Below are 24,414 nucleotides of genomic sequence, written 5' to 3'. Positions count from 1 at the left end.
TCTAGAGAAAACTTTTGATTATTAGCACAGGAAGTGGGGGACCTGACTGACCTCTGGTAAAGGCCAGGTATGCTGACAAACATCTTACAATGCAGAAGCCAGTCCTCTCCAAGCCTCGCCCTCACCCCCTCCCAACAAAAGATGATCCAGCGCAAAGTATCCTTAGTGCTGAGGTTTTAAAACCCTGCTGTATACTGAAAACTACAAAAAAATTTCAAAAATTAACAATCTAAGTAAGTGGGGGCAAGAGAGTATACAATGCTTACAGACTGGAAGACTTAACTATTATTCAAATGTCAGACGGGTATGAGGAAATTCTTGGGAGGTAGTGAATATGTTCATTATCATCACTGTAGTAATTGTTTCATGGATATATACGTTTAATATATTAAACCAAATATATCGCCAAATTTATCGCCTTGGACACTTTCCATGTGTGCAGGTTATGTTATGTTAATTATACTTCAAGGAACTTAAATTTTTAATTCTCACCAAGTCATAATTTACAAAAACTGAATCTAAGAGAAGCTGTACGTCTGCTAAAGAACTTGAATCTGTAATTTCAAGTTTTCCACAAAGAGATATCCAGACCTACATAGCTTACAAATTAATTATTCCAAACATTTAAAAAAAGTAACAATAACCTTATATAAACCGTGAATCAAACAGAATACTTATTAAGCGATTTTAAGAGGTCACAGCATTACTTTTACCAGCAAAACCTGACAAGGACATTAGCAGAAAGGACTATGGAAGACCAAATGCTCCCTTGATCATAAATGTAAATATCCTCTACAAAATATCAGCCAATTGCGTTTATACATGTGTATTGTTTATTCTAGGAATACAAAGTTTGTTTGATATCTGAAAAGAAATCGGTCATTTACTACATTAACATAATAAAGGAGAAAACAATCATCATCTCAATGCAAAAATATATCCTTTGTGATTAAAACTCAGAAAACTAGGAAAAGAATGAAACCTCCTTAGTATGATAAAAAGCTTCTTTTAAAAACCATTAAGCATTTAAAAGCATTAAGCTTCCTGCCTAAAGCTGAAACAGTAAAATCTTTGTCCCCGAAGCTGAAAACAAGAAACAGACAGCAGCCAGCACCACTTCTCCTCAACAGCTGTACTTAAGATATTATTCAGTGCAACAATGTAATAAGGACAAGTATTTTAAAAGAATAAATAAATCATAATTATTATAGACAATTGTATACTCAGAATCCAAAAGAAACTACACTTTACAGTTAATGACTTAGCACATTCATTGGGAAAAATCAATATACAAAAGTTTAGGCCCATATTATTGACAAGAAGTAGAATCAATTTAGAACAGTAGCAAAAAATCAGCAGGCATGTAGGAACAAATCTATTGAAAGGTGCACAGGACCTTTCCTAAGGAAACTATCAATGATGATTGAGAGAAATTAGAGAAAACCTAAGTAATTAGGACAAAGTACATACATGGGTGAGAGGACAGCATGTGGTAAAAGTTTCAATTCTTCCCTAAATCGTTCTATGCATTCCCTGATCAAAATCCATGCACTTTTATGGAAACTTACACTATTATTCCAAAACTTCTGTGAAAATACAAAGGGCCACTGAGAGCCAACGGAAAAAAAAAAAGTTGGTCAATTGCCTCTACCCGATATTAACCTACCAATTATCAAAATAAGATGATTTGGTGCAAGAAAGGACAAAAGAACAATGTAAAAGAAGTGTCCATAATAGATGCACAGGTATCTGGTCATTTACTTTTTTTTTTTTTTAACGTTTATTCATTTTTGAGAGATGGAGAGAAACAGAGCATGAATGGGGGAGGGGCAGAGAGAGAGGGAGACACAGAATCCCAAGCAGGCTCCCGGCTCTGAGCTGTCAGCACAGAGCCCGACACAGGGCTTGAACTCCCAAACCCTGAGGTCATGACCTGAGCTGAAGTCTGATGCTTAACTGACTGGGCCACCCAGGTGCCCCTGGTCACTTATTTCTTTTAAATACAGGTGACATTCCATTGCAGTGGCAGAAAGGATTTTTTTCTCATGATAAAACATGTTTGGCAAATTGAATATCATAGAAAAGAAACCAAACAATCTGTGCCTCATCTTCACAGTTATATTCAACTGCAGGGGATCTGTAGATCTAAATCTAAAGGTATCATAAGGACATTTTTCATCATGACACAAAAAGGCTTATTAACAAAAATCAAAAAATTGGGGTACATTAAAATTAAGAAGTTCTCTTCATTAAAGGACATCATTTGGAGAATCAAAAGACAAACCAAAATGTGAGATACCACCAAGAACAGCCAGAAATCAGTAAGAAAAGGGTGACCCAACAAAAAAGGTGGACTAAAGACTTGAACTGGTAGTTCATGAAAAGGGATATCCAAATACCCAAAACCATTAGTAATCAGAGAAATGGAAATTAAAACCACAAACAAAATTATAAAGACTGACAATAACCCATCATGGTAAAGATGTGAAAGAGTCTGAATGCTTACCTACTCCTGATGGAATTAAGGTAAGCACTTTGGAAAGTTGTTGATTATTATTTTAAAAAGTTGAATACATTTAAACTCTGTAATCCAGTAGTTAGACCCACAGTCATCTACCCCAAAGACTTTTGTACTTTGGTAAAACAAAAACATAGACAAGAAAGTGTGCAGAGCAGTACTACTCAAAGCCTCAAACTAAAAATATCCAAATGTCCACCAAGAGAATCAATAAGGAAATTATAATTACCCAGTGACATACTATACAGCAATAAGAATAAATTAATTACTGCTACACATTACAAAAGGTATGAACCTTGCTAACATACTATTGAGCTGAATAAAACAGACAACATACCGAATGACTTCATACAGACACAGTTCAAAATTAGGGGCGCCTGGGTGGCTCAGTCGGTTGGGCATCTGATTTTGGCTCAGGTCACTATCTCATGGTTTTTGAGTTCGAGCTCCTTGTCAGGCTCTATGCTGACAGCTCAGAGCTTGGAACCTGCTTCGGGTTCTGGGTTCTGTGCAGCCCTCCCCCCCACCACCCACCATGCTCTGTCTCTGTCTCTCTCTCAAAAATGAATAAACATTTTGAAAAAATTAAAAAAAAAATTGATAAAACTGATGGTGACAAAAGTCAAGATAGTGGGTTTCTCGGAGTATTAATGGAAGGGGGCAAAAAACAAAATAAAACAAAACAACAACAACAAAAAAGAGTTCTGAAGTACCAGAATAGGTTCACTCTTTTTTTAAAAGTCTGTTTGCCAATTCAAGGGTGTGCTCATTTTTTTTTAAATTCACAAAATGACACAATTAACATACACACATTTGTGTGCATGCTACACTTCAGCAACATGTTTACATAAATATAAAAGAATAATTATGTTTTCCCTCCATTACTCCCTCAATTTCAGAAATAGCTGACATACAGAACAGCCAGGATTCCATAAAGAGGGTAACCAAGGAAGACCTGCTACTGATAAAATGAGAAATGACCAAAAGTACATTGGGGGCTTGTTTAGTGTAACGTAAGCTTAACATTTTCTATAATTATCTGTAGTTTGGCCTATGTTCAAAAAAATCTAGAGTTCAAACAGTTTTGGTGCTGAAGATGGATCCTTTTATATAAAAGTAAAAGCTTAGAGTAGTTAACTGACCACATTTTTAAATCTAAATAAAGTTGCCAATCACATGTGGCATAAGAAGCATATAGTTTCAGTTATATACATAAAAAAATTGCAGTGTTATCTTCACGTTTTGGAAGTGGATCTCAGTGGTGGGACAGTATCCCAATACTTTTTATTTCCCAATGAAACACACTCTTAATGGATGTTAAAAACACAAAGTGGGGGCCACCTAGGTGGTTCAGTCAGTTACGCATTGGGCTCTCAGTTTCAGCTCAGGTCATAATCTCATAGTTTCTTGGGTTCAAGCCCCACGTGGGGCTCTGAGGTGATGATGTAGAGCCTGTTTGGGATTCCCTCTCTCTTCTGCTATCTCAACCCCTCCCCTGCTCACACTGTCTCTGTCTCTCTCAAAATAAATAAATAAACTTAATTTTTTTTTTTTTAAACCACAATGGGGGGACCTGGTGGCTCAGTCACTTAAGCATTTGACTCTGGATTTTGGGTCAGGTCACGATCTCATCGTTCATGGACTCTGAGCTGACGGCGTGGAGCCTGCTTGGGATTCTCTTTCTCCCTCTCCCTCTGTCCTCTCTCTCTCTCAAAACAAATAAATAAACTTAAAATAAAAAATAAATGGTTGCTTCATATTGTTGTAAAGTAATCTTTAGTAAAATAAAATGTAGGCATATATATTGTAAGATATCCAGAGAGCAAACATATTCCTCATTTCTTAAGAAACAAATGCATATAATGTATTGAAATATATTAATATATCTAAGCTATTAAACATATCAAACAATATCTGAACATTAGTAAGAGTTTATTCAATTCTGTTTCATAGAGTGTTTTTTTTTTTCCTAGCATCCTTCCTTTCCTTTCAATGGAATCTCTGAATAGATAAAACATTAGATGAATAATTTAAATGAGAACACAGAGTACAAAAAGTAACATTCTGGAAACTATCCCAAGAGAAGATTAAAGAAAATGGGGAAACTGAACCACTTGAAGCATTTTCTCAACCGTCCATTAATGCATTCTTTCTTTCTTCCTTTCACTCACCATTTATTTAATGATCTTTGTGTACAAAACACCAGATTGAAATAACCAAAGTTTTGGCACTAAAACACCAATTAATAAAAACATATCTATAAAGGCTTGATTACTCTAGGAAGAAAAATAAATGAAACATATATTCTAAGCGTCACTGTCACCTCTGAACTCCCACATTTCAATGACATACTTCTGTTTTAGAACTTATCATACTATTTTCAAAGACTGTAAATCCTTGAGTACAGGCATCTATTCAATAATTTTATCCTCACTTCTACCAAAGAAACAGGATACTTAGAAATAGGCTTTATGGGCTGCAAAATGCAATTTTATTGTGACCACTGAAAACCTAATATAAACTAATTACACCATTCTCCAAAGCAAATATAAACTCCCCAAAATCATGAAAAATGATGATAGATTAAAGGTACAATCAAAAGAAATATCCCCCTTCTTTGAGGAAAAAGTACTTTAAACAATTACTACAGGTAATTAATATAGGTATTAATAATGGTAACTGCCAAGCTCTCTGCACTGTTTGCAGATAATCTATGCTTTAATACAACTCTGTCTTTATAAGCTTCTGTAATGTAAAAAAAAAAAAGCTTAGCAAAACTGCAACTTCTCACTGAAATATAAATGTGAAATATAATCTAAGATGATAAGACAAATATAAAACAGGTTTTTTTTGAGGCATCTTTACTCTTAGAAATCAGATATTACATCGAATTTCATTGAAAAATTTATTACCTACTACATAATAGCATATATCAAAATACCCATCCATTATTAATATGTCACTTTTGGAAAAAAAAAAAGGGTGGTTTATTTAATGAACAACTTTGGCATACTTGGTAATCCAGCAGAAAAAAGCAATTTGAACTCAGTATTTATTACCGTATATAAAAATTACATTAAAAATCTAGTTAGTAATTTTCCACTTCCAGAATGGTGTTGTGAGTAGCTGTATGAACATGTTTCCCTAGTGAAACAACCATAATAGTGAAAACTATTTTTTTAAAAAAAATACTTAGGGGCTCCACAGTGACCCATTTGGTTGAGCATCCGACTTTGGCTCAGGTCATGATCTCTCATCCATGGGTTTGAGCCCTGCAATGGGCTCTGTGCTGACAGCTCAGAGCCTGGAGCCTGCTTGGGATTCTGTGTCTCCCCCTCTCTCTGGCCCTCCCCTGCTTATGCTTTCTCTCTCAAAAAATAAAATGTTAAAAAAATTGTTTTTAATATTTAAAGTTTCTGAAATTTGTCCTAAGAGCATATAGCAGATGAAGAAACAGTTACTCAAAACCTCTACCAAATCTTTGTAACCACAGCAAAAGTCTGTGCCACTTAAGCCCCAGCACACTCCCTCTACTCAATAGGTTTCTGTGAGGAAATTCCTTTGCAGGTAGTTGTAGCCAAAAAGAGAAATCTCAGCTTCCAGTCAAGGAATGTAGTCTCTCAGAGGAAGGGGCAAGCCAATTTCATTTCTCATGCCCTCTAGCCCTGAGTTGCAGAGGCTAAATTCTTGAGAAGTATAGCCAAGGACTCATGGGGTCTTTTTCACCACCTTTTCTAGGGTGGTGGCTCTACCACTGGCGTAACAGGCCAATAATAGTGGGGCACCAAATGCCCTCACTTGAGCTCACCTAGAGGCTGAAGGTTCTATCCCAGCAGAGGCAACGTGAGAAAGACCACAGGCTGCCACACCTACCCAATGCTCAGCTATGAAAGCAGAAAGGTCACACCTGTTCCCAGCTCTGGAGCAGTGGCTCTATGACCAGGCAGAGAGGGAGGTCATAAGAACAGAGTCTCCAAGTTGTCCCAAAAGGAACTGATTTTATTTAAAACAGAATGTAGCGGGGATAAAAAGAGAACATAGGGAAGTTCAAGACAAAGGGTGGTCCTGAAACCAATGGAGGTTTTGCTGGTGAGCAATTAAAGGAGACTGATAGCTCTCTGAGAGCAACAAGCTAAACCAAGGCCGACTAATTTACCGGAGAGAACCAGGGACAGAAGTAGCTAAGAAGAGCCCTCCTGGGGGGCCAAACAAACCTCAAACACTGGTCTAAAAATTATCCCTGCAAAAAGGCTCTAATTTAATTGGATCAGACTCTGGAGAAATTTATGCCCCAGGGCATTGTTGAAAACAATAAAGTAATTAGGCAACAATTAATGGAGCCCAAGGGTTGGGTGTGATACCAAAAGAGACTGTAAAATTTTTGAGCACAGTCTGTATTTACCCATTAATTTTATCCCCCTTGCTTTCCAAGGAAACAGAACTCTTAGAACAGGCTCACAATGTTTATGAATGGCAAACGTAATTTCATTGTGACCATTGAAAACTTAATATAATTATCTCATTTCCCAAAGCAAATACAAACAAACCCCTCAAAATTATGATAAATAATGGTACAATAAAGGTATAAACAAAAGAAATACTCTTCCTTCCTTAAGGAAAAACATACCTTAACATAGGTATTTATAATGGTTTAACAGAGAGATCAGGGAACAGGGAATAAGACAAAGAGAACTCCAGCATAACTGAGATCTCCGCCAAGGCTGTGCTCTTTGAGAAGCAATGTCAGAGGCTTCACACTGCAGGGAAAATCAATTTAAATAAAATAATCCAGCCAAGACTCTAAACAAATAAGTAATAAAACAACAACAAAAACATTCCCAGAGATGGGAGTGAGGGATCACTATACAGATTGTACAAGATAGAGCTTAAAATGTTCAGAGAGAGAGAAGGGCAGGGAGAGGGAAAGGTAGGAGGGGGAGGGAGAGAACTGCAAAGAAACAGGAATGACCCCCGGAATGGAAAACAACCAAGAAGAAACAGTGTGGTGAGAGACCCTGACTTTGGATTCAACAAAAAAAGGCTTCAAAAGCTTCAAATATTAAAGATAGATATCTTTAAATAACTAAATGAAACTTTAAGTAAATTGAGGAAGGTATGATGAAAATGTCTCATCAAATAGAAAAACATCTGGGGGGCGCCTGGGTGGCTCAGTCGGTTATGTGGTTAAGCGTCTGACCTCAGCTCGGGTCATGATCTCACAGTTCCTGACATTGAGGCCGAGTCAGGCTCTGTGCTGACAGCTTGGAGCCTGGAGCCTGCTCTGGATTCTGTTTCTCCCTCTCTCTCTGCACCTATCTTGCTCATGCTCTCTCTGTCTCTCAAAAAATGAATAAACATTTAAAAACATTAAAACAAAACAAAAAAAAACATCTGTGAGATAATAATTATGAAACAGAACCAGTGAAAAATTCTGGATTGAAAAGTGAAAAAACTACAATGAAGATTTCACTAGAGGGGCTCAACAGGAAATTTGAACAGGCAGAAGAATCAGCAAACTTGAAGACACAGCAATAGAGATTATGTATTCTAAAGAACAGAGTGGAAAAAAACCAAAACACAAAAACAAACCAGAGCCTCAAAGAAATGGATTAATACAGTAGGATAAGTACAGAGTCACAGCCAGACACTTCATAGTAACAATGCTGAAAGTCAGAGAAAATTTTGAAAGCAGCAGAAAAATGACTTATGTCCAAAAGGACTACAATGACATTATCAGCTGACTTCTCATCAATCCAAAAATGAAGGAAAAAAACAAACAAACACAACAACATTCACAATAACATTAAAAAGAATAAAATAGGAAGGGATAAAATGAACAAAAGAAATGTAAAACTTACTCTTTAAATAAAACAAAACAAAGAGTTAAAGAAATCAAAGATCTAAGTAAATGGAAAGACATCCTATGTTGATAGATCAGAAGACTTCATATTAGGATTCCAATACTCTCCAAAGTGAACTACAGATTTAAGACAACTCCTATCAAAATTCTAGTTTCTTTACAGAAAATGACAAGCTCATCCTAAAATTCATATGGAAATTCAGGGTCCCAGAATAGAGAAAACAATATTGAGAAAGAAAAACACAGGTGCAGGAGTCACAATTCTAAAAATACAAAGGGAAAAGTTTCCAAAAAAAAAAAAAAAGATTAAAATACTTTGGAGAATATTTGTTCTTTTCATATTGATGTAAAGAATATATTCTTAAGCTAGACACCAAACTCCATAATTACAAATGAAAATGTAAATGTTTTGCAGAGATACTAATAACTAAAAAAAATTTAAAAAGACTACAGACGTTTGTGGGAAAATAGGAAAATCTTTCAAACTGCTCTGTCACTATAGCATTTAATTATATGAATACTATGCAGACCCACCTCCCTCCTTCTGGCTTGCTTGTTCACACAGCCCTACTCGGACCATTCTTGACTCCTTATGACCTGCTATCCACTCATCCCTTTGCTTCCACTCAGTCTATTTTCCCTCTTCTTGCATCATTCCCTTCCTTTTCCAGTTGAGATTTTCTGATCTCTTGTGTTAAGATTCTTACTCTTATCATTTGGATACACATATGACAAAGGTCCAATCCTTGGCGGACCTTACCATTCTACATCTACTTGTGGTAAAAATTCACTCTTCTAAGAAATCAGGTTTGAAACTTAGGTCTTCAACTCTCGGTCACTTATCACTCTCCAGCTAGCCTACAGTGCTTTTTCAGTGAACTCACTTTCTCACTCTTCAGTGACTTTTCCAAACTCCATTCTCCTCAAGCTTTTTACCTTCCTCCCTGTCCTCATCCTACCCATCACTACCTGTCCATGCTTTTGATTTCTTTTGTAGAGGAAATAAAGAACCCATACTGATCATATAGGAAACACCCATCTTCTTCACCCACTTTCTTCGTCTCTTCCAGTTTTCTGGGAAATGGTGCACTGCCTCCTTTCTAAGGAAAATCTCTCCACTGGTACTTTAATCACTACCTTCTCTTCCCCTGCCTTTTAAAGGATCACTATAGTAAGTAACCAACTTCCATTTTCATCTTGATTATTTAACAGCTCCCTCTCAACAGGATCTCTATTCCTTTGATAACTAAACATGCTAACTCCTCTCCCAACTGAACAAATAAATCAAATAAACAAAACTCCACCTTTATCTTTAAATTATGCTGTTTCCATTATCCTCATGATTATTCTACTTCATAACCAAATTTTTTAAAAGGCATGTGTCTATATTTTCTCCTTTGCTTCTTTAACTCAATCCTCATTGAACACTGAACTGGCCTTCTTACTATCAAATAAATGAAACTGGTTCTAAAAGGTATACTAATTAGAATGGAGATATAATCACCATTCTTAGTAAGTGATATGATTAGCTGGGAAACTCATGAGCATAAAACAAAAAACAATTGAAAGTTATCAAATACTGAGTAATAGGATGGCTAAGAAACATACAGCCTTCTTATATACCAAACTAAACAACTGTATTATGGAAGAAAAGACCTTGTTTTCAATAGCAATCTTTTAGAAACACATTGGCCTCAATGTACTCAACAAGAAATTCTAAGATCTACTGCTCCATTTCTCTATTCACTTTACGTATAAGGGGAAGATGGGTGTTCTATCCAAATTCTCTCCTTCCATTCTCTTTGGAAGCCCCTCCAAACTGGTATATCCTCCCTACCATGCCTCCAAAATTGCTCCTGTCAAGATTATCAGTGAACTTCATTGATGAAATAAGTTAGTTAACTTTCAATCCTCATCGTATTCAATACTTAAGTATTAATAAATCCCATCCTCCTTCTTAAATACTCACTCCCTTGACTTCAGTGACACACACTTAGTGTTCAGGTCCCTTACTTCACTGGCTATTACTTTTCAGTCGCCTTTGCTACCTTAATCTCTTTTATTCAGCCATTAAGATGTGGAAATCACAAGCCTTAATCTTGGGCTCTCTTCTCATTCTATTCTATAGTACGCATCACTTATATCCATGGTTTTAATTAACATCTAGATGTTGGTGGCTCTCAATTTTTTTTTAACTCCAACTTTGAACTCTATTTTAACCTTCACCTTTATACAACCAACTTCTTATTCGAAATTTCCACATAGATCTTTCAAATGCACCTGATACAACATGCTCCACAACTGAAAACATGCTCCTCCAGCCTTACCTACTTCAGTAAAACTCACCATCCAACTGATGGGCTAACAAGACACTGAAGCTGAGATAAGAAACCAAGGCAGTTACTGTTCACAGGAAGTAAACCAGAGCACAACAGAGAGAAAATTCTGGCGTTCTTCCGCGGAGTGTTTATCAGTGTGAAAATGTGAGGAAGCTACCAGAGGCTAGGCAAGAACTACTTGAAATGAATAGAGGTGACAGGGCCCAGTGCTCACAGTGTCTGTTCCCACCTGTCAGTCTGGAAAAACACATGCCTCAGCTATGAGAGGAATTTGCCAAAGATTGAACACTGTTCTGGTTCCACCGAAGGTATCTTAAGGTTTTAAGGCATCAAACTGTTTCCATGTCACCCAACAGATGAGGCTCCCTCAGATGCCTCCTCAGAAGCTTTGTCTACAAAATTATATTCCCAGGGGCTCCGTGAACGTGCACTACTTCCAATGCTAGATGCTAAGCTTGATGAAGGCAGATACACAGCAGTCTCATATAATATGATAGCCCAAATGGCCATCACATTGCATGGCCCACTATAAATCTTCAATTAATACTTGTAAAAATTACTGGCTTCTCATAAATCTCCTTGAGTTTATTAACAGATGTTGTCAAGATCATTTTTACCCTCTTTTAGTAACACTTATTCTTGTTCTCTGAATTGTCACACTGGGGCTCTTTTTTGAACGGCTGAATCTTTCCTGTGCCGCATTACTGATCCCTATCTTTCCATCCTGACCTCTTGGTCAGCAGGTGTCGGATCAGTATTAGCTGCTGAGATGGTTTCTAGAAGAAACTTTGTTGGACTTGGTACAAATCCTTCAGGCTCAGATAAGGGATCAGGGAAAAGGACATGTTTACCCGATTGATGCTTGCTCAAGTAGAGGTTTGGCAGATGTGAGGAGTAGGGATTGATTCTTTAATAAAGAACGTCTTAACCATATATTTAAGGATACATCAATGAAGCTAGGCCTCCCTTTAGCTAGCAAAACATCTAGCTTTTGGACAGAGAACACAAGGCAACCCCCCAGCAAGTACAGACCGGAAACATCATCTGCAGTGGTAGGTTGCTGTTCAGAGACTAAATGCTAGCAAACATACTCAGAGAGCAGGCGTGAGTATAGAGATCTTTGCCTCTGGAAGGCTCCACTCACCCTTTCCTCTTGCCTGACCACTCGCTGCTGGTTGTGTCTGAGAGAAATCTACAGCCCCTTTCAGTGAGACCCCACAGAGTGTTCTTCCCCAGGCAACCACTTTCATTTTAGTAATCTCTTAGCCCAATCTTGTCTCACCTTCCTTACCTCCTGCAGAACTTACTCCCGGGTTTTGGCATCTGGATGGCATTCTTCCTCTAGGTTTTGGACTGATAAAGAAATATACTGGGAAAAGCCAGGGTCATTTTAGTGAGAATTTAGAAGCAGCTGAGGGAATTATATAATGTTGCCACCTTAATCTAGAGCCTCAAACATTACTACACTGTTCACTTCCTGCTTATAATTGATTCTTTACTTCGTTACAACGATCTTTAATAAGTTTTCCAGAGGGCGCCAATATCTCAGGCAACTACATTTTTTGAATAGGGCTTAATAACTACCAGGAGTTCTAAAGGTGATTTAATGAGTGAAATCCGTTTTCTCCTTTCTACCCTTGAGCCTAATTTAGGGGTGAGTCACTGGAGGACAACCATTTATCACAGTGTGTGGTGATCCAGGTATTAGGATGTCCCTTATTAAAAAGACAGGCACTAATGTGTAATCTGCCATCTGCATGACTCCCTTTCTCAAACTCTACTCCCTTGTATGATAAAACAAAGGTAAACTTTTTTACTCTTTGTTCTCATATAAACTGAATTAAGTGTTACACGTACACATATTACTTTAAATTTTACATAACAAAGTAATTTTGTAACATTAGATTACAGAATCTAATACTTGATCATCCAGTATGCCAGTGGTAATTGATCACACGTGGCCAAAGATACCCTCTCAGGCCATGAGGGTGCCACTCAGTATCTTATACAAAGGAGGAAGAAAGTGGTTTAATGCATACAGTAGGATGTTCTCCTGGTTAAATGAGTGTGTTCCTCAACTTCCTTATGCACAGGATTGAAAGAAACTCCATTTGTCAAATTTCCTATTGCATGCAATTGCTTGTACATAGGTACTTCAATCCAGTTTGCACATTATTTGACATACTTTGAAGCTGACACTGATAAACAGGATTTGATGTTAACTCTCCAGTTAGCTAAGAAATGGATAATATCCAGATGGAATTACTTCCCTCCATATGCATAAAGCTCAAATGGCGAGCATGGAAATATCAGGAGTGGCCTGCAAGGATATCTTTGGCCATGTATGATTTACTATCACCAGTAAGTGACTTGGACTAGAAGGAATATTGGATTTCCTAAGTACTTTAAGATATGCTTTCAGAAGCAGGGAAAAAGCCAGTGTCAGTTCCATTAAAATAATTACATCTCAAGTACACACTTACTTTAACCTAAAGGCTAAAGATACTAGTATTTTTTCATATCTTTAATACTTCTGAATTTTTATAATCTGTTAGGTAAATTGACATTTCATTATAAACGCTATTTGTAGAATAAAATAATGGTATAATTTTTAAATCAATATATACAGTACATAGAGCAATCTCTAAGAGGAGCCTGAGTTATTGCAAATGTATGAGCTATTTCCATGGAGGAAAAAGATGGAAAGCCCTTTCCCATTTGCATTTATAAAGGCTGCGTGACTTCTTTAAATATATACACTGATGCCAACAGAGCCATCAGAAATCAATAAATCACATTCTCATGTGCTGTAAAATGTCTGACACACACATTCATTTTCCTAGTCCAAAATTCTCTGCAAAAGGAACTGTGTAAATGTTCCATTTTAGTTTAATGACATTCTCCACAGTTAAAATTACGTGCATTATTGCCAGTGAGTGCAAAAACCTGAAGAGCACAAAGCTAGATAGGATTTTAAAGAGCCTACACAGTACATATCCTTCAGTGGCTAGTCATTTAACAGACCATAGAGACACAGATATGAATGCAGAACAAAATTGGGAGATTAGTAAGGATGGATTGAAATGCTGCAATTACCATTTGGAGAAAAATAATAGGCATAATTTATTTAGAAGCAGTTGGGGAATGGTCTTGTAAGTATTTGGAGAGACAGCCCTAATAGCCCCAAAACCACCAAATGGAGGCAGAGATGAACACCACTTACAAATGATACAGATGACAGAAATGACAACAACCTATTCATCAGTGATGTTCAATTTGAAAGTGTAATAAAAACCTAAATATGACTCCACTTTAGTTGACATTTATTCTGCCAGCTGCTATATATTTTTAAAAGGTCACAGAATGGTTCTATGTAGGTATAGTTTAGGAAGTACAAATTCTTAAAGAAAGGAGGGATCTGCTATGTGTGGTCGAGGAGGTTCTAAAAGTTCCCCAATCATATTTTGCAGAGAAGTATGCACAAAGCCATGTCTGGCTGCAAACACAATCACTGAACTTATTCAGGTAATATTCCTACATGGGAACTGAAAAAGAACTAGCTACAATTCTACCTGTTTGCTAGCACTAACTAATGCTGCCCTCGCCTCTTGGTTTCTCTGCAGTTGATCTCTGACCAAAATGCTATGGCCAAAAATAGTTTTCGACCTATGTGTTTGCCAAAACCTGATCATATTGGAAATGTGTTATTTTGAGATCCTACACCACTTCATTCAACAATATATCTTTCTTCCTTTAAAGCCTTATTTTCCTCCCCCTGAGACCTCCCAACTGGCTCCAGCTCCTCTGACCTTAGCTTCTCTCCCTACAGCCTGGATCCCATCATCACCACTCCAACAAGCATATCGTATGTCTTCTAAAATCTCTCAGCTCTTTCCATGTGAGCCTTTGAAAATCTCTAATCTCGGCAAAACCCAACTCCTGGCACATCTATTACCAAACTAAATGCATAAATATTTAGCATTGCTGGATTGAAGATCCTGAGTAGACCACTTGGATTTCCACTGCCATCTAACCTAAAATGGGGTCTCAATGCTGTTCAGCAAACACTTTTGCCCCAGGACGGATCCACAGTACAACCCTTCAGGCTGCTTGCCAAAAGCTCTCCCGAGACCCCTAACCCTCTAGTGTCTGAGCAGGCAAACATACCACCACCGGCTGAAAACCCCTCACTTCCCACTGTACCCTTCACATTTAGCTATTTCTCCTCTCCTTTCTTCCTGCTTCTCTTCTCTCTGATCTCAGAAATCAGCACTTTTTCCCCCCTTAAACCAGCCTCTTCCCCAATATAGTCCATCCCATCCCATCCATTCTAAAACTTGGTCAATAAATCAAATTCACTTTCTTCTATCTTCAATTTCTCCTATCAACTGCCTCAATTTTTAGGACAAAAACATGTTTAAGCCTACCCTGGCTTTTAAGACATAACAATCTTTTGCTATTCTCCAATGCACAATAAATACTTACTGTCAATTCCTCCTTCTCATCCAAATCCAATTACCAAGTCATGATGATTTTATTTCCAAAATGTCTGTGTTGGATTGACTTGTGCACCCCACCCCACCCCCCAATTCCTGTGTCAAAGCCCTAACCTCCAATGTGTCTATACTTGGAGACAAGGCCTTTAAAGATGAAATTAAGCATAAACGAGGTCACAGGGCAAGGCCCTAATCCAATATGGCTAATGTCTTTATAAAAAGAGGAAGGGACGCTAGGGATGTGGGCACATAGAGAAAAGGCCATGTGAGGACACAGCAAAAAGGAGCCTCTCTGCAAGCTAAGGCCTCAGGGAAAACCAACCATGTCAGCACCTTGATCCTGGACTTACAGCCTCCAGAACTGTGAGAAAATAAATTTCGTTTTTTGAGCCACCCAGTCTGTGGTATTTTGTTATGGTAACAATAGCAAACTAATACAGTGTCTCAGGAAGTAGGTCTTTCTTTTTCATTCTTTAATGGCTTTGGCTAAAGCCATTGTTATCAGTCATGTTACACCAGCTTACAAGTGGATTCGCAGCATATTTTCATTCATTCATTCAAAAAACATTTACTGAACACTTACTATATGCCAGGCACAGTGAATAGAAGAAAGCCACTGTCCTGGGGCTTTTATTCTCATGAGGGAAGACAAATGAACAACTACATAAGCAAGTAATTATTGACTATGGTTAAGTTCTGGGAGAGAAATAATCAGGAAAATAAGTCAGAGAACAACTGAAGAGGACACTTTGGATGGGAGGGAGGACGAAAAAAGCCTCTATGAAGAGAGGACACCAACTGGGTAGATAAGAATTAGCTGGCCTTGCTGAAAGCTGCTGTAAAGCATTCCTAGCAGAGCTCTTAGGAAGTACAGGGGTTAGGAACAGGAGGTTTAGATGTGAGGGTCAGGAAGGAAGACAGAATGGCTAAAGCACGGTCGGGTGGGGAGTGCCAGATCTCTCTCCTCTACTTCATGCTTTATTCCTTCAATGGAGTCCTCTTTTACAGTATACATCTAATAATGTCATGCTCCAAACATAAAACCTTGGTATGTCCTACACTGCTTACTAACACAGGAGGCCTTTTTTAAAGATTTGTTCCAACCTTCCCTTCTAACCTCAACTTACCCACCCCGTACCCACCATCTCAAAATACATGTTGACAGATAGCATATACTTTTCTGCCTGTGTCTGGGTGGGGGGCAAGGAACACCAGGTAGAAGAAAGAGCATGAACTTGGGACAGTCAGACAAATCTGTGTTCAGAATTTGGCTCTCATGTTTTTACTTGGAAGAAGTTGGGTAAACCTTTTTTTTCCCCCCCTCCCTGATCCTTATTTTCACATAGATAAAGTGGGGTTAAAAATACGAATTCTTTGGAGAGTTATAGTAAGGATTACTGATAATTTATGTAGGAGGCTTAGCACTATAAGTAATCAATATTACTACTGGCACATACTGTTTCCTCTATTTGGAAGGCCCACCACACTTCTTTTCCTGGTAAACTTCCTCCATCTTTCCAGATGCAGTTTAGAGGACACATTCTCTTTGAAGCATTCTGTAACGCCCATAAAATTATCTCTTCATTGCTCCCATAACACAATGCATATATTTCCACCATGGCACAGTTCTATAACAACACAGGCTTTTACATCTCTCTCTCACTTCTATAACCATCACTTCTCTCAGGGTTGGAACTGTGACTTATTGTACGTTTGTATTATCAGTGCTTACCTGGCACATAATAGGTGTTAAGTAAACATTGGTTGGATGAATGAATGCATAAACTATATATTCCATTCCTTCCCCAAACCACTAGGATTTGCCTATATACATAATATTCTACTCCTTCAATAGATCTGTCAGTGAGGAGTCCCAGCAGGCACAGATGGCTAATTCAAGTTAGCATCATTTGAAGACAGTAGATTAAAGAGACTACTTACAAAGAAAAATATGGTCAAGGTGCAAACCACCAAGGATAGTGCAGTAAACGAAACCTAATAATACGGAGCTGTGTTTGACCTGAAGGGTAACAGGAGAAAGAGTTTATCAGAACTTGGACAGACAGAGGGTTGTACGGAGAAGACCTTCTGATAGGAGCTGGTTGATGTTTGCAGACTGTGCTGACCACACAGAGCAGGTACAGGGCTCAATCTCACTCTTCTTCCTTCACCCAAACTCCTGTTGAGGCTCCCTAATAGCTGAACCCAATTAGAATCCATGGGGCCTTCTCCTCCCCCCTTACAAGTCATTCAGGCCTGAAACTTAAAACAATATAGGCCTCTGTGCCAGAAAAGCAGAGGGACCCATGATGCTCCAAAGTGGGATCACAGAGCCTATTTGGTGAGGGAGGTATCCACGGAGGGAAGCCTGGAGACGAGGTGCAGAGGCATTGCACAGTGAGGAACACCTGCATGGAGGAGGGGCCCAATATGCAATGTCAGAGGTCAAGCAGGAAGGGGAAGGTGCCCAAGCTGGATGAGTGGATAGGTGGCCTGTCATGGAGTCTGAGCCAGAGTATAGTGAAGGAGACCAACCACATGGAGCTGTATAGAAGCATGGCTACTACCTATAAAGGGATTAGTCACATATTTAGATATATTAAGGGTAATAAAAACTGGGTTTCTCACTGTGTCAGCTACGGAAAGGGAGAACACTAGAATAAACCATGGGTATTAGATTAGGACTGGAGGTATTAGTGTAAACTCATGGTTTACAAGATGTACACATACATATAGAAATAAATGTCTATGTAAATTATGCTATGTTTATATATTCCAAAAGACTCATCCTCTTTCTTCTGTATGATGATCCTTGTCTCCAAGACACAGGAGTATTCACACACACACACACGTACACACACACATGCACTAACTGTACACGTGCTGTGAGATCCTGATTCCTAAATACCATCGTCCACTAAAGGGAACCATGGCTCCTTTAAGAAACGGTTATTCCAGTGTCTGGGCAAGAAAAGTATAAGACTGGAACAATGTAATGTGCTTCAAAGTAATGGAGTGATCAGAGGGAATGGAGACATGTCAGAAGACACAGGACTCAGCTTGAACAGGCTCCCAGTGACCAAGTGTGGGACAATTCAAGCGTAGTCATCTACTGAAAAAATAGAAAAGGCTGAATTCGTACATATACAAATAAATGAATACATTGAGAGTCTGAGGAGAAAGGATAGTTACATAATTTAAAAGAGCCTCTTCACAAAATATTATTTAATTACAAAGAAAGAAGAAGTAATTTTGGACTGGAGAAGATTGCAGACAAATTTTAATCAAATGATCAAATGAGCATCATCAATATTGGGACAAATCAAAAATATGTGCCAACTAAGAAGTTCAAGGAGAAGAATACATCATCATTTATCCTATTCCAGAGGTATTCTGAATGTAATCACAAGGAAATAGCACACAAACTCAAATTGGCTTATAATCTCCAAAAGTGTCAAAATCATGAAAGTCAAAGGAAGACTGAATAACTATTCTAGAAATGAGACTAAAGAAACATGACAACTAAATGCACTGACAGATTCTGTACTGGATCTTGCTGCTATAAACGACATTATTGGGACAACTGGCTAAATATGAATACAGCCTAAGAATCAATCACATGGTAAAAATGATCACTGTTAATCTGATCTTGATTGTGTGGATTTTGCTTATGTAAGAGAAATGTCCCTGTTTGTAGAAAATAGAACCTTACCATTATAAAATATTCAAGGAAGGGGATCCTGGATGGATCATCAGATGCAAACTAATTCTCTAATGTATCTTCCAATTTTCTAAAAAGTTTATGATTGTTTAAAACTAAAAAACAATATGGGAGGCATAGGTCCTCCTGATGCAGTAGTTCATACATGGTTTAGCTTCCTGGAACAAAGCGGGTGAAGAAGGCTGAAAGGTGGATCTAGGTGGACAAAGGAAAGATACCCCAGTTACTCCCCAGTGACCTCCTAATGTCCATTTGACACTGTTGCCTGTATACAACCTGCATGTGATGATCTCTTAAGAATTTGCTATTTTCTGTCCGTTCCCTGGTTCTTTCCCACACTCTTTCTTACCCACATCCTTTCATGAATATGTCTTTTATATAAGACTATATCTCGCAGTCTTATCAAATCCCATAGTTGACACCATAATCTACGTAGATGTTCTGTGTAGCTATAATCTAACTCCAACTTCTTCAGTTTTAAAACTTGAATATGTAATTGCTTCTCGACATTTCTTATGTAGAAGCATCTCAACCCAACATGTTAAAACCAAACTCAATACCTATCCCACTACAGTGGGCATTGTTAATGGACTACCAAGACTCTCCCTCACCCCCAACTGCATATCCTCTAACACAACTTCCTAAAAACTAGATTTCTAAAGTGTCCTTAACCTCTCTCACAGTACACCATTTTACTTGAGGAGACAGTGAGCACACGAGGTTCAAGAATAGATCTAGCTGCTTTAAACCAATTTGCATATTACATTTCCTTAGCTAGAAGTGTTAACAAGTGTTCATGTTATCTAAGTAGTACCATTAGAGTGAATCTTAGATCTTTTCCTTTAAACACTGGGACAGAAGTATTTTCCCCATGAATATGAACCAAGAGTCAAGTACCCATTTTTTGATTCAGGTAACCATCCTACCACAAAGGGATTAGAATAGTACCAACAACAAAAAAAGACTATTTTTAAAATTAATTCATTAATAATGAAATGGGTTCTGGACAATAAGTGGATCCCAGGACCAACAACCAGAAACCCACTCTAACTTCTATCTTCCAATTACCTCAGTCAATAAATCCCTTTATATTTAAGTCAGTTTGAGTTTGATTTTGTTACTTGCAGTCTAATGTGTGAAGGAGAGTAAAATTAAATATAAAACTAGATGTGAAAATGGTATACAACAACTAGAAGTTAAAAAATATACATGTGTAATTTAGATATGATATAATGTGTGTGTGTATATATATATGTATATATATATATATGTACATATACGTGTGTGTGTGTGTGTGTGTGTGTGTGTGTTCTAGGATAAGCAGGCCTCTGTAAAAGAAAAAAAAAAAACTAGAAATATGGAAAAACAAAATACCAGACACATTGGCATAATGACAGTAGGTACTGGCAAGCAAGATAAATGGGAAACCTAGCTTCCATATTTTGGAGACATAATAACTGAATGATCCCCAGCTCTCTACAGTCCAGAGTCAGAGGCTGGTAGGGGCTGCTTTAGGGGAGAAATCTGGTAGAAATCTGGCAAAGGAAGGAAACGAGAAACCTGGGGCTTTCAAATTCTGTAAAAATATGTAAAGACAAGCTTTCGTACAAGCAAAATTGTGAGGTATTTCACGTAATTATAGTACTTTCTACTGAGTTCAAATAAATCTATGTAATCAGATTCTATTCACATTCCTTTTCTACTCATTCTGTCCCAGAAAATGGTGGGATTCATCCCCATTCGGATATTTCTAAGCTGTCGCGAAACAGCACTTTTGGGAGCTTGCTGCATCAGGTCGCCTGCCCCTTTCTGATAGGAGAGAGGGCTCAGCTCACCTCCAACAAGGCACACAGACACAGAACTCTAAATTTCTCAGTATCAAATGTTGATAGGCCCACAGAGCCTTTCTGTCCTCCCAAGTCGCCCTAGATAAAATCTCCAGTTGCCTTCTGGACCTTTTACAACCTTATCCCTCAGGCAATCTGTCATATATTCCTACTTTTGTAGGTTGAAACTATGTCTGGAATTCAGTCCTTTCTTTTCATTTCCAAGGCCAATGCCCAAGGCCAGACCCTTATCTCACATCTCAACTACTGCAATTGTTTCTTACCCAGTCTCTCTTGTCTTATCTTTCTGCCTGTCCTATCCATCATTTACAGGGCTACTAGCTCCTAAGAGAAAATATGGAATGCATTTTATTTACCCCTTTTTTCTCCCCTATGTCCAGGCACAGAAATATTTGCTTAAATTATTCTATGCATCCCATTTCATTTGAAAAAAATCTCTGACGGTACCCAGTTTTCAGAAGAAGTTCAAAGAACTTAATATGCAACCACATCATGAGATGTTGTAAACCATACTCCCCTTTAGAGGAATATCTCACCCCTCTGCCCCCACAGGGCGGTCCAGTCACACTGAACTACTAAATGTTCTCGAACACAAAAGCAGCAAATCTTTATAAATGATAGGCTCTTCCTCTACAAAATTCACTTTCCTTTGGCTATACTTACAAAACACCTATTAGTTTTTCAAGGCTCAACTTAAGTATCCTATATCCACCATAAACTCTTCTCCAATACTAGTTTCAGATTAAATGTCATCATCCTCTGTGCCTTCAGAAGGCTTTCTTTATACTACTATCTTGATGTTTAAGTTGTTCTGCTACATCATCTGGGCCAGGTTTACACAGTTACTAGACTTCTTACCTAGTAATGAGCTAAGTCAACTGTATTTCAGCATGAAGTTAGCTGTTATTTCCCCACAAGATTTATTCTAATATCCTCTGTATTTAGCAAAGTGTATATAGTACATAATACATGCTCTGTCAGGACTGCTTGAATAATTTACCAGTGGACTAAATGTGATATGAGGACAGGTATTGTGCCTTATTCATTGACACTTCTTATAGTGACTAGAAAAAAATGAGGAACAGCAACTGCTGTTACAAGCTGAATAAAATACTGGGCTTAGAATGGCCTTCCGGGTTACCAAAATATTCAGCTAAGTCGAGGACAATTTGTCATTTCTTCATTCAAAAAGATTTACTGAGTATCTTTTACACGCTAAATCTTATTCCAGGAGCTGGGGATAGAATGGTAAGCACGAGAAACCACAAGCACATTGAGGCAGAGGGAACAGTTCTGCAGCTTAGAGATCAGGCTCTCCCACCTCCCCAAAATAAAGTTTTCCTTACCTCCTGAGCTCAGTTCTCAGCCACACAAATTTGAAACCTCTGAGTCATTAGTGCCTCCTCCCTATTTTATCAAGTGTTATTTGACAAAATGTAAAACTGCTACCACTGGATGATGGTGGTGATGGTGATGATCACATGATCTTCCTCTTTAATTTCAGTGCTATTCTCCAAATCCAAGCCCTCATTTTGCCTTTTTGGAACAACTAAAATTGCTTCCTAACAACTCTTTCCACTTTTATGCCTCCCATCTCTAAATTTCCTTTCAATACTACCAGAACAATTTTCTTAAAAAGCAACAATCTTACTATATTATAGCTGTGCTCAAAAGCCCTCAATGGCTTTGCAAACACAGGGAGAACACTGTTCAGACTCTTTAGCCTCATACTCAAGGAATCTTCCAAAACTGACTTCCAATTTGTCTGTCCAGATTCTTTCGCACTGTTCTTCCAACAATCTAGACTCCCACAAAATTAGCTTTTGATTTTATATCTTTGAACCTTTCACTTGGTACATTTCCATCCACCTTATTCAAATTCTGCCTACATCTCAAGGCCCAATTCAAGGACCTTAACTTTGTCTCTGATTTTTCCCTTCCACATAGGAAAGCTCAATATACTTTGTGCTTTCCCCTCTAAGCACACCTGCTTCTACCTCATATTTTGATTATTCACAAATACAGCCTATGTATCCAACCAAAGCATATTTAATCATTAATAAATACTTCACAGGCACTTACTAACTTTCCATTACTCCAAAGCACCTAAAACATACCATATTGATAGTAAATATTAAACAAATTTCCATGGAACGAAAGCAAACTCTCAAACAGAAATGTACCCAAAATCAAAATAATCTTTTCCTAAATATGAACAATAATCTCCACCAAAAAGATACATTTGAGTGGTAGAAAACCATAGCTCATCACATTTTAAATATATGTGAAAGGAGACAGCTAAGTTAGAAGAAAATAGAATCAAATAAAAAGCTAAGAAAATTTATTCAAAGTAATATGGAAATATTGAATCAATCTCACCCATTTCAGTATATGGATGTATCTCTCATTTTGCGATGCAAATACATAAACACACACACACACACACACACACACACACACACTATGTCCATCAACTGGAAACTACACATGGTGTCAAAATTTATTGAAATAAGAATCACAAAGAAATTTTTCCTAGTTGCCATTTAATAACTTTTGTGAAATTTAATAAAAGTTTATGTGATGAAATATTTTTTCCTTTTCTACTCTAAGGAAACAGCTTTAGATGATTGATGCCTGCTATTATGGGTCTATATTTGTATTTCCTTATTTTAGAGGCTTTTCAAAATACAAAAATAAAGTTAAAGCATTTCCAGTTATACTAAAAAGAAAAAGATAAAAGGTGATTATTTATAGGCAATCATATTCATGATGATAGACTCTCAGAAGGCAACTGCAAACATAAATTTTAAATGCTTTTTGGAAAGAGTTGAGAATAAAAACATTTACATAATTTCTTAGAAACCCTGGCTTTTTATTGCTGCACTTCAATATTCCCTCCAGGCAAAGGAGCAGCTACTTCAAAGATTTATTTGATAATGGAATGTTTGATTTCTTTGTTTCCCCCTTCCAATGTGGAAAGGTCTGTTGTTTTCTCTCTACAGCAATGTGCTATATTTTAAAATTTGAACTGGCTCTCTACTGATAATAAAAATGGCTCTGTTTTGGTAAATTAAAGAAACACACCAATGCTAGCAATGAATATATATATTATAAATACACTATATTTTTATAAAACGGTCCATCCATGTATCAGTCATCTTTGATAACAGAACTGCCATTTCACAATAATATATCTAGTGACTAATATCAAATGTCTAAAACTCCTACTTACCTGCCTATCCACTTCTGGGAGCAAAAGCAGGAGGTATTGTTGAAAATGCTGAGGTAAGGAAGCAAACGTATGTTTATTTATTAATGCCCTCAAGTTAGTGTTGACAAGAATAGATCCTGGGGTTTCTATGTCAATGTCCTCAGCTTTGGTCCATTTCAAGTGTCCTGTGATAAACAAGCAAGAGCATTAATTCCCTGTAGATTGGGAAAGACATGCACATGTACATACACATATATGTACATATCAACCATATTCGATAGTATGTTTAATTCTGTCACTTTTAAAAGTGGCATTTCAGAAAAACTCTCCAAAGCTTCTTTGGGTTCCTGTCTTGTCTTAGTTGTCTTTTATTTTCACAATGTATACTTCACTCCATACCGTCCACATAGTTTTTACAGATG

The 24,414-nt window shown here is 37.6% G+C and overlaps 1 protein-coding gene across 1 annotated transcript in view; it reads right to left on the bottom strand.

The window, feature by feature from the left end:
- ASXL3 (ASXL transcriptional regulator 3) overlaps positions 1 to 24,414 on the bottom strand; it is a 175,687-nt gene that overhangs the window by 41,301 nt on the left and 109,972 nt on the right. The window contains exon 9 of the mRNA XM_053902545.1: positions 24,014 to 24,177. Within this exon, the coding sequence (XP_053758520.1) occupies positions 24,014 to 24,177 (164 nt within the window). The remainder of the gene's footprint in view (positions 1 to 24,013; positions 24,178 to 24,414) is intronic.

The sequence above is a fragment of the Panthera pardus genome, unplaced genomic scaffold (assembly GCF_024362965.1).
Source record: "Panthera pardus isolate Hobbes unplaced genomic scaffold, ASM2436296v1 HiC_scaffold_15, whole genome shotgun sequence".
Taxonomy (NCBI): domain Eukaryota; kingdom Metazoa; phylum Chordata; class Mammalia; order Carnivora; family Felidae; genus Panthera; species Panthera pardus.
This window is presented reverse-complemented; position numbering and strand designations above follow the sequence as displayed.